This window comes from Oncorhynchus keta, chromosome 13 (assembly GCF_023373465.1).
Source record: "Oncorhynchus keta strain PuntledgeMale-10-30-2019 chromosome 13, Oket_V2, whole genome shotgun sequence".
NCBI classification, from domain to species: Eukaryota; Metazoa; Chordata; class Actinopteri; order Salmoniformes; family Salmonidae; genus Oncorhynchus; species Oncorhynchus keta.
Window position 1 is genome coordinate 19,770,435 of NC_068433.1, and position 12,223 is coordinate 19,782,657.

The window sequence follows — 12,223 nt, forward strand, 5'->3', positions numbered from 1 at the left end:
GGATATATTTGTGGCCGGTGGCGCCTTAGCGATCATCCACCCTTCCAGAACAAAGAGATGTCACTGCAGTAGATCCATCACACAGGTGTGGATGCGTCCTAGACCTCCCTCTCCTTTTTACCCAGCACCCCCTCTCGCTAGCTCAACCTACCCGAGGCCCCCTTTTCCAAACAATCTGCATCTGCCACCACCCAGCGCATGAGATGCCTTTGAGACCGACAGAGACAGAAACACACACACACACACACAGCTCACCCCCCCCCTGATGTATACACTACGGCTCATCAGGCATGAGAATCAAGAGGCTCAGGGTAGCGGGTCGACTGTTATTGTACAGCAGCCCCTTAATGATCAGCATCTGTTCTCTTCTCTCTCCCCGCTAGCGTTAGCCCATCCTCCACGCACCCGTTAAACAGGCCTTTTGTGTGTCGTTTCCTACCAAGATCCCCTTGCTGCAAAAAAATCCCCCCTGGTTGCTCTAGCCTTTCACCCCGCCCCCTGTGGAGAATCCTACTGCTGACTCGGGTGGAAGTTTGATTTAAAGGCTGTGCTCGTTTGGGTGAAAATATATACTGTGTGTTTTCTGTAAGGAAACAGTGATGAGCGCATCCTCTATTTGCGATATTGTCCTTGAGGAATATTGTGTAAGCCTTTAGAATTGCACACACACACACACACACACACACACACACACACACACACACGTTTCTAGTGATTGAATACCTGCTCTGCAAAACGTACATCCTCAGGAAACACTGCAAGTAAATCAAATGTGCAATCATGTTCATCACAGCTAAAGGCTATGGAGAAGAAAAGCTGTTTCTATTCCTATTGTGTTACCTCTGTGATCCTCATTACTACTCATGCGTAGTCGAGTCCGGAAACGTCGAGCCCAGCAGGGACAGCAGTCAGTTTTGACGGCGGATACCACGGATACCAGTTTTCTTTGAAGTATTTTGAACAAAGCCTTGAAGTGAATGCTTACTGGTTGGAGAATGAAGATAATTATGTGGGGAAATGAGGAGTGTCTGAAGCTGACCAGTGTTTGGTTGGCAGTAAATACGTTATGTTAATAAATCACGATGTCTCGGATGCTTAATTGGCTGGTTTTCTAGACATAAGAGACTTAGTTTCTTGGGACCGCATCACGTTTTCACAGTTATCTTGAATATATTTTAGGTGTGTGTCCTGGAGAGTTATGATGACTTTAGTGACAAATGATGATGTTAGAGCCGAATGGTGAAGGGTGAAGTTTCCCCTAGATGCTGATCGTGGGTGAGTTTTGCATTTCCACCAACTAATGGTTAGGATTGAGGGAGAGGAAGTTGATCCTAGATCAGCTTTCACCCCTCCAGAGCAGGTGGTTTTCAAGATCCATGTGTGTATTTGGTTGGTACATGAGTTTCCAACTATCCACAGCATTCCTTAAAAACTAATAACCAATATAACTTGGATGAGGTCCTCATCTAAACGTGCTGACTATGCAGGACGTGGGTATTGCATCTTAATGAAACAAGGGTCTGCGTGGTATTGATTAGGCCATAATTGATTGATGAGGGCAAAAAACGGTGCCAGAAGGGAATTTTATGGTAATCAAGAAGCACTGCGTGCTTTTGGACATTGTGTTTAAATCAATTTGGTGTGTCTTCTGTGTGTGGATGTTATCCTTATGAGGTTGTAAGCGCAAATCTCTACACACATGTATTTTTTTATTTTTTGTCTCTTTCTGGAAATGTGTCTTGCATCTCATCTCAAATAGCACAGCATCACTATATACAGTATACAGTGCATTCTGAAAGTATTCAGACCCCTTGACGTTTTCCTCATTTTGTGTTACGTTACAGCCTTATTCGAAAATGTCTGAACTTTTTTTTCCCCTCATCAATCTACACACAATACCCCATAATGACAAAGTAAAAACAGGTTTTTACATTTTTTTTTCAAATGTATAACAAAACAAAACAGAAATATGACATTTACATAGGTATTCAGACCTTTTACTCAGTACTCTGTTGAAGCACCTTTGGCAACGAATACATCCTCAAGTCTTCTTGAGTGACGCTACAAGCTTGGCACACCTGTATTTGGGGAGTTTCCCCCATTCTTCTCTGCAGATCCTCTCAAGCTCTGTCAGGTTGGATGGGGAGTATCACTGCACAGCTATTTTCAGGTCTCTCCAGAGATGTTCAATCGGGTTCAGGTCTGGGCTCTTCAGAGACTTGTCCCGAAGCCACTCCTGCCTTGTCTTGGCTATGTGCTTAGGGTTGTTGTCCTGTTGGAAGGTGAACCTTCACCACAGGCTGAGGTCCTGAGTGCTCTGGAGCAAGTTTCCATCAAGGATCTCTCTGTACTTTGCTCCGATCATCTTTCCCTCAATCCTGACTAGTCTCCCAGTCCCTGCCACTGAAAAACATCCCCACAGCATGATGCTGCCACCACCATGCATCATCATAGGGATGGTGCAAGTTTTCCTCCAGATCTGACGGTTGGCATTCAGGCCAAAGAGTTCAATCTTGGTTTCGTCAAACCAGAGAATCTTGTTTCTGATGGTGTGAGTTCTTTAAATGGCTTTTCGCAAACTCCAAGTGGGCTGTTTTGTGCCTTTTACTGAGGAGTGGTTTCCATCTGGCCACTCTACCATAAAGGCCTGATTGGTGGAGTGCTGCAGAGATGGGACAACCTTCCATAAGGACAACCATCTCCACAGAGGAACTCTGGAGGTCTGGCAGAGTGACCATCGGGTTCTTGGTCACCTCGCTGACCAAGGCCCTTCTCCCCCGATTGCTCAGTTTGGCCGGACGGCCAGCTCTAGGAAGAGTTTTTGTTGTTCCAAACTTCTTCCATTTAAGAATGATGGTGGTCACTGTGTTCTTGGGGACCTTCAATGCTGCAGACATGTTTTGGTACCCTTCCCCAGATCTGTGCCTCAACAGAATCCTGTCTCTGAGCTCTACGGACAATAACTTCGAATTGACTTGGTTTTTGCTCAGTCATGCACTGCGGGACCTTATATAGACAGGTGTGTGCCTTTCCAAATCATGTCAAATCAATTGAATTTACCACAGGTGGACTCCAATCAGGATGATAAATGGAAACGGGATACACCTGAGCTCAATTTCGAGTCTCATAGTAAAGTGTGAATACATGTAAATAAGGTTTTATTTACTTTTTTTTTTTTTGTAATACATCTGCAAAAATGTCTAAACCTGTTTTCTCTTTGCAATTTTGGGGTATTGTGTGTCGATTGATGCGAAAAACAATGTAATCTGTAACGGAACAAAATGTGGAAAAAGTCAAGGGGTCTGAATACTTTCTGAATGTAGTACAATATACATAGTCAGATCACATATGGTCTAGGCAGGTATACAGTTGGGATCGTGCACCAATATGAATGTATTTGAGAGGGCATGATGCATGGAAAATGGAACACGCCACACTGAAAGAATTGCCATTGAAAGAATGTGTTACTTTTTTTGTGTTTCATTTAAGTTGTCCTTTAGTGCACAGACTTGTGGTTTACTGTACATTCCCTTTGATTGTTGTTGTTGCCACATAGTGCCTGCTTATTTCCTGTACCTGTATTTAGGGTGCTTTTTTAAAATTGCTAGGGAATTTATCCTTTAAAAAAACCATTGACTAAAAGCAGTGATGACATTGATTGACTGTAGTGCGGTTGAATAAATTACCTATAGTGCCTTTCACAGCCACCTGTGACCCTTTCTATGACATGGCTCATTTTGTTACCTTGCCAAAAAACATTGGTGACACATTTTCATGCCATTTCCACATCACCATCTGTGGTCCTGTCTGTGACAGCTAGGTAATTTCCTGAAGAGGTTGAGAGGTGGCCCTACCGAACGGCAGTTTCATCTAGTTTTGAGTGTATTAGTGAATATAACATATCAAATTAAATTGTATTTGTCACATGCACCTAATACAAGTGTTTACTTACAAGCTCTTAACCAATAATGCAATTCAAGAAATAGAGTTAGTCAAATGTTTTATAAATATACTAAAGTAATGAACAAATTAAAGTTATACAATAAAAAAACTAAAAAATGAGGCTATAGACAGGTTATGAGTGATTTAGTCTAACTAAAACAGATTGGAATCATATTGTCATCTGAACAATCATTTTGGCCAGTGATATCTTGATTCAATACAGTTTCGTTAGAATGTTGCAACACAAATACCCTGAAGAATTGTGAGAAATTACAGTAATCTCATCTAATGCATTTCCTCGATAATAACGAGTACCACAATGGAAATAAATCAGTGGATTTGATTGTGCCTTGGTCATTTTAATGCATCTATTGTGGTACTTAAATGGTTGAGGCAACTCCTATATGTATTTTAAATATGTCAAATAAAATACTTCAAATCTTTCTTTCCTCTTTTTTTGACCCTTTCCCAGAATACTGACCCGGTCCATGACCTGCTGTTGGATGTGATCACATGGGTTGGCATTCTGCTCTCCCTGGTCTGCCTGCTCATCAGCCTGTTCACCTTCTGCTTCTTCCGGGGCCTCCAGAGCGACCGCAACACCATCCACAAGAACCTCTGCATCAGCCTCTTCATTGCAGAGTCCCTCTTCCTGGTGGGGATCAACCGAGCTGACCAACCGGTAAGAACACTCCAAAGCCGGACAGATGATGCTCAACAAACACAGCCGACTCTATCTGTTTTCAATGGCAGCAGTGTGTTAGTGGCGGGTCTAGGGTGACGTTGCTCTGTTTGTCTGACCATTTGGGGAGGTTTCTACTTGTGATAGACTCCACCACACACCTGCATCAAGCATGTCTCATGCATTTTGGTATTTAAGGCCCCGAAGGTCCCAGTGGTTGACAGAGGGAGGCGTGTCAGGGGGCTTCATCTCAGTAGTCTAAAGTTGCTCCCTTTTCTTGTCATCTTTATATGCTCTATTCTGAACATGCAGGATAGGTGAAGGCAACAAAGTCTATTTGGGATCTGTCACCTGTCTCCCAAATCAGTTCTGATCAGGGAAAAGAGGCGAGGAGAGGGAGCCACGTTAGACTATTGAAATGCATCCAGGGTATCAGCTCTCTAGTGCTTGAAGGGCCAAAGTGCCCACATGTTTTCATTTCAACCTGGCGTTTGATTCATTAGTGTTACTGATTGGCCAGAGAGGTTTCACACCTGGTTCCTCAGGTCTAAATTCGACATGGTTCTGTGCCCAATTGCCTGTTATACGAATGAGTCCCACTATGGTAACCAGGGCTTCAAAAGAGGTGGCCCACTGGTAACGGTTAGATAGTTAACCATATAACCAGTTTCATTTCTTATGTTTAACTTTTGCTTCCAAGTTATTCTGTTCACACAACAACCCTAGTAAGACTCTAGAAATTATAGTAGAAAACCAGCATAAGCTGAGACAGGAATTTAGGAAATCCATCAGCTTTTGACCTTAACCCTTATGAACTGTTTTGCTCACATCTTCCTATTGCAGTTGAATATTTCAAAAGCATGTCGGATACTTGAGGATTCAGCGTGCGCTTCACCGTGGCTCTCTCGTCTCTTGAGGGCCAGCTCCACTCGAGAAAGCAATTCAGTAGTCTGAGCAGAACATTAAGGTTTGAGTGTACCTCGATGCACTTCCTAGGGCATCTGTGTATTTTGAAGGGTGAACCGCTCAAGTACAATGCATCTGTAGATGCTATATCATATTTGTGCTAGTCAACATTAGCAAGGATCCCAGGTTCATGGAAAATTGTCTGCTATCATAATTTAAAGAAGTGAAGGTTGCAGGTAGTTGAATGTATCTGTTTCCTCTAGAGTTTAAAACCAATTTAATTACCCCTTTGTCTGTTCCGATTCGAATGCCTCATCTGAACATGAGAACATGAGTGCTTTGAAGCTTTAAGTATCCACGTTGATGTGTGTGAGCCACTCATTACAATGTTGTTCATCAATTTATTGGAATGTAATGTATAGAATGTATTGATGGTATAGGTCAATCACGTGTATAAAGGAGAGACATATGAAATGTGCTCAGCGAACAAACATCTTTCATGTATCCTTTCAACTAGCAATGATAATCAACACCATGGGATACCTTTGCTAGTAAACCCTGACCTTTGCCCTCATCTAGCCTCTCCCCTCAGTCCCCCTGGTTCTCCCCCTGATTCTCTCGGTCCCCCTGGTTCTCTCAGTTCTCCCCATGGTTCTCTTGGTTCTCCCCAGTTCTACCCTGTTACTTCACCTGACACAACTCAAGCTCCAATGTTTCTATCAAAGAACCACACACACCCTCACCCCAGCCTCCCCTTTCCACCCCCCCCCACTGAAATAGCCCTCCCGTCGTGGAGCAGTAGACTGATCTCTAAATGCTGTGGGTAATCTGGATTAGGCGATCAATATGTCAACCCCCTGCATTTAATGGCCGCCGCTGGATTGTCACTTAGAGAGCTGAGCTGACCTGCTAGAGCTCTGCACTAAGGACACCGTCATTATCAACAGGGGGGGGGAGTTGTTTGAGGTTCTCACTTTGTGTTAATGAATGTGTGTTTGTGTGAGTGTGAGAGCTGTAGTTTCCAAGGTAAGGAATGTTGCACAATAAGAACAGTGGCAGACACACACACACTTGTTGTCATAAATGTGAACCCTAGAGTATGGATGACTAAGCAACGTGTATATTATCTTAGAGTTTTCACACTGCTTTTGCCCTCTACTCATAAGATGTGATGGTTTTGATTCAGTGGGCAGTTTTAAAGATCACTTCTCTCCTGAATTGCATTGATGGCCACTGGTCCTGACAGTCGTTTAATTGAACCAATTTCAATGACCGCTGAACAAAGCACCCCGGGTTGCTTCAATAATCTGATCCATTACAGTCGTTACAAGTAGTGTGTGTCTGTGTGTGTGTGTGTGCCCATTTGTGTGCGTTCTGCATATGGTTTTTGCTCTGCTGTGTCTAAGCCAAACCCATTCAAGTTTTGAATTTGACCTTTGACCTTGTACCGTGTCACCTTTCCCCTCAGATTGCCTGTGCTGTGTTCGCTGCCCTGCTCCACTTCTTCTTCCTGGCGGCCTTCACCTGGATGTTCTTGGAGGGCGTGCAGCTCTACATTATGCTGGTGGAGGTGTTCGAGAGCGAGCACTCGCGCAAACGCTACTTTTACCTGGTGGGTTATGGTGTGCCAGCGCTCATCGTGGCCGTGTCTGCCGCCGTGGACTACCGCAGCTATGGCACGGACCGAGTGTGAGTATTTACCGGAAATGGAACCACGGCTTTAGAACCATACCATTATAACGCTGACCGTAAGAACCCCGTTATTTAAACCATGCCCACCATTAACCCATTCCTAAGGTGTACATTCTAAAGCAGTGTTGCTCAAATCTCTCCTCAAGCACTGCGTGTTCCTTTATTTGATATTTTCCAGTACTGGCACACCGGATTCAAATGGGGTTGCAATTGAACAAATGTGTGAAACGTCAGGGTGGTCGTCCTAAGGACGAGTTTGGGAAGCAATTCTCGAGAATCGGTAACTGGGGAAACAATAACGTGTTAACTTATTGTAGTCAACGTATTGATATAATGGCTCGTTCAAACATGTTGTCGTCCATACGACCAGCACCTTCTGATGGCACACAATACCAGGCTGACGGCCATATCTGAACTATTCCAATATGGTTGTGATATGTTCACTATGGCTGTTGTGTAGGCAGGGTGGTCCACTGCTGTTAGTGTTTCTTTGTTTACCGGCTGTCTAGACGTAGTGACGTTCTGCTGTGCCGTTCTGTTTGGTTTTTGAGAGCATGGTGGAAGTTCTTCTGCCGTTCTAAATCAGAGTCTGTATTCATCTCAGCATCTCAGATTAGGAGTTCTGATCTAGGATCAGGTGCCCTCCTTCTCCATGCAAAACTGATCCTAGATCAGCACTCTGGCCCGGATGACCCCATGATAGAGGGGTTTCCTGAACACCTGACCTGAGTGAGAAACATCTGGTAGACTTAAACAAGGGCACGTAGGAGTTTTTCTTCTGACCAGGGACAACTATCTTGACACTAAACTTGGTTTATTTCCAAATGTATTTGTTCAGGTTAATTCACACAACCGCACTGAATCAGCTGACTAATTTCATTGAATAAAAACAGTTTGCGGTGGTCGTTATAATTGCAATAACTGCTGCAATAACTAATGCTCCTCGTCACTCCCGAACGGTTATTCTAACGCAGAACTTCTGCCGACCTGAACAAAATGCCTGACGGTGGCAAATGCAAGCCATAGCTGTGTGAATGTCAAGCCATTGTGGTTAGCGTCTTCAGCATTTACGTAACTCCTGTACAACTGAGAGATGAGGCACTAGACGGAGCCGGAGCGAGAAAGGGAGCCGCCGGGAATGTAATTGTCATGCGTTCTTATGTTTCCCCGCTGAAGACACTGGAGAAATGATTTGATTTGCTCTCGCACTTCTCTCTGAAATATAAACCAGCGGTCCTAACAATGACACAGAGCAGAAGTAGAGAGAAACTGTTCCTCTCTCACTAAATATGTAGCCAATCTGGAGGGGAAAGAAACACAACAAAAAAACAGCATCAGAGGTTTTCACAAAATGTTTATCGTACATGTCACTGTAGGAACCTTAGTGGTCTAATAATTGGTGATAATTGACTTCATTAAATCATTAATTTGCCTACTGTTTCAAATTAAAAATGTGGTATAAGGGCACCATTAATCGTTTTAATTCAAAGGGAACAATTAACTTGAAACTCTGATTAGTAGTTTAGCCTTCGTTCATCAAGTCTCATATCAACAATCTTAAAGGATACATAAGGTCTTTAATTGTATTAGAGCCAGCATTTGTCAAAGCAAGAGAGAACCACATTTAATAAATCTAGGATTTATTGTTACGCCAGAGAAACAAACACACAATGAAAAGAAACAAAGACTGATTCATCTATTAAGATTATAATTTTGCAATGACGAATATTCAAGAAGGAAACTCAGAGAATGTAATTTACTGAATCAATGGTCAGATTCCTCTCTCTGTCTTTCTCATCGACCTGCGTCGGTACTGTCTATTGGCGCAGTCAGCTTTGTGTTGCACACAAGCTATGAAGTTGCCCAAGAACCAACTCTTGTGGGCCATTCGTTCTTCAGCAAAGTCTGTCCATTGTTCTTAATTCCTGGTAAGCGTTCCATCTCCGATTCTTCGTGAGGAAGACGTGCCTCTGAGTTCAGAGGCCGTTTCCTAGAGTTCTGTATCAGTCCAAGAATGACAATTCTTTGTCATGCCTACTTTCCTCTCTCTCTCCCTCCTGCAAGACAAGTCTCTTTCTCCTCCAAATCGATTCAATTCTCCATTCGTCTGTCTTTTGGCTGAGTTTTCAACTGAATTTCCAACTGCCAGAGTGCAGTTTTTATTAGGGTGGGTGTGACACTTTATCCGATGGCCTCAGACATCAAGGGAGATGGGGAGTTCCCCATCCCGCTTTGAGTCAGAGTGACTTGTAAATAAGACAATAAAAAAAATACTCTTAGGCCCTTATTGTACATATGAAATTGTTTCCAAAGTGTTTGTCTTACATTCTAGAACACAATGATACCAGATATGTAATATGTACTAACGTGTATTTAGAAGAGTAGATATATAAAAGTACACATTTTACAGAGTAGATGTATAAAAGTACACATTTATTGACAATACCTTCACGTAACACGTCGTCATTTCAAATGTATTTAAGAGTAGGGATAAATGTCTATACTTTATCGTTTGCCTGTGTTACAGAAGAGTTGGGCGTTTTCCCGCCCAACATCATGGGGAAACCTTTAATAGACACACCACATGACCTTGGTTGTGTCTCCTGAGAGGTCAGAGTTCAACCTTTTCCTTCGATCTGGTGTGACTGGTCAGCTATCTCCTTAGAGCAGGAAGAAATACTATAAGTCAGTTCCTAAAGGTTTTGCCTGTTGGGCGAAGATGGTCTGTGGGGGTGAACATGGAGAGTCACGCCATGGGAATGTGATCCTGTGACCCCCTAGAGTAACAACATATACACTACCATTCAAAGGTTTGGGGCCACTTATGTGTTTGATTTTGAAAGAAAAGCAATTTTTTTTGTCCATTTAAAATAACATAACATTTATCAGAAATACAGTGTAGACATTGTTGATGTTGTAAATGACTATTGTAGGTGGAAATATGGAATATCTACATAGGTGTTCAGAGGCCCATTATCAGCAACCATCACTCCTGTGTTCCAATGGCACTTTGTTTTAGCTAATCCAAGGTTATCATTTTAAAAGGCTAATTGGTCATTAGAAAACCATTTTGCAATTAAGTTAGCACAGCTGAAAACAGTTCTGATTAAAGAAGCAATAAAACTGGCCTTCTTTAGACTAGTTGAGTATCTGGAGCATCAGCATTTGTGGGTTCGATTACAGGCTCAAAATGGCCAGAAACTATGGACTTTCTTCTGAAACTCGTCAGTCTATTCTGAGAAATTAAGGCTATTGCATGTGAGAAATTGCTAAGAAACTGAAGATCTCACAACGCTGTGTACTACTCCCTTCACAGAATAGCGCAAACTGTCCCTAACCAGAGTAGAAAGAGGAGTGGGAGGCCCTGGTGAACAACTGAGCAAGAGGACAAGTACATTAGTGTGTCTAGTTTGAGAAACAGACGCCTCACAAGTCCTCAACCGACAGCTTCATTAAATAGTACCCGCAAAATATCAGTCTCAATGTCAACAGTGAAGAATCGACTCCAGGATGCTAGAGCGTTGGACTAGTAACCGAAAGGTTGCAAGATCGAATCCCTGAGCTGACAAGGTAAAATAAAATCTGTTGTTCTGCACCTGAACAAGGCAGTTAACCCACTGTTCCTAGGCCGTCATTGAAAATAAGAATTTGTTCTTAACTGACTTGCCTAGTTAAACAAAGGTCAAATTAAAACATTAAAGCCAATCCAACTTGCTTCAGAAAGCATGGGGTGAAATCTCAACAAATTACCTCAACAAATTGGCAAACTAGAATGCCAATGTTCTGCAAGGCTGTAATTTCTTCAAATGGAGGATTTGTAGACACAATTATTATTTCAATTAAGAATCATTATTTCTAACTTTGTCAACATCTTGACTATATTTCCTATTCATTTTGCAACTCATTTCATGTATGTTTTCATGGAAAATAATGACATTTCTAAGTGACCCCAAACTTTTGGATGGTAGTGTATACTTACACACACACACGAGACATTTGTGTGTAGCAGGAGCCACATTTCTTGGTGATGGATTGAGACGATAGCTGCCATTGCCTGTCGCCACAGCACCATGTGAATAATAAAATTCTAGCCACCGGTGGAACAATTATACGCAGCTGTGAGAGATGGGGGGGACGGACAGGGCGTGACATGCTCAGCTAGAGATGGAGGGGTTTGGGCATCACACAGCTCAATATTCCACCTAGAATCGGAAGATAATCATTTGAGCAATAAAAACATGACCATGGGTTGTCCTGTTAACTGAAGAGAGAAAATGTCACACTTTACAAATTCAAAATGGCCACTGAGATTTTGCTTAGTCACATCTCTAAGTGAGTCCAGTGACAGAGAACATAATGAAAAGCATTGTTTTTTGTTACATGCCCTCGCGTAGTTCCATTTAGGCTGTTATGGGGCTAATTCGCTCAGGAGTTAAACAGTAAGTGTGTTATAAGTGTTTCTGTTCCTTGAATAGCAGCATGTTCCAATTGATTCCACAATCTGTTATTTTCAACTGTTTACCGAAATTAGTCTAGTCTACGTTGCCAGAGTATTCTTAGACTAATGTTAGATTGTGTTAGCTGTTAGGGACAATATCTCTGTATGAACAGTGAATTTATTCATTTTTTTAAAAGCCCTAGGTTTGGGGAATATACTATTCTACTGTAAATTATATACCATGAGGTGAACTCATATAATGCCTTACCAAAAAGCAGCATAGCTCACATTTCACCCTAAATAATTCACTTGATCATTTAGCTGACATTTAATAATGACAGTTTGTTATAACTTTGAGAGCATCTCTGTCCATTTTGCTACAGATAAACTGCTTTTAGACACCTTGGCATACGTGGAGCCCCTCATGTCCTCACACGTGACTTTAAGTCTCTTTAGGTTCTCTTGTCTCGAGAAAACCTAAACGTCTCTCCCCCTCTCTCCAAAGTGTCTCTGAGGTAAACTAATGTGCCAAGTTGCTGTGTATCAGTGTCACTGATGTGGGT

General features: G+C 42.4%; 1 protein-coding gene across 14 annotated transcripts in view; it reads left to right on the forward strand.

Annotated features, from left to right (window-relative positions):
* Positions 1-12,223, forward strand: part of LOC118392710 (adhesion G protein-coupled receptor L3-like) — a 324,261-nt gene that overhangs the window by 280,312 nt on the left and 31,726 nt on the right. For all 14 annotated transcript variants that reach the window (XM_052459521.1, XM_052459531.1, XM_052459520.1 and 11 more), the window contains 2 exons: positions 4,415-4,624; positions 6,999-7,219. In XM_052459521.1, coding sequence (XP_052315481.1) covers positions 4,415-4,624; positions 6,999-7,219 — 431 coding nt within the window. The remainder of the gene's footprint in view (positions 1-4,414; positions 4,625-6,998; positions 7,220-12,223) is intronic.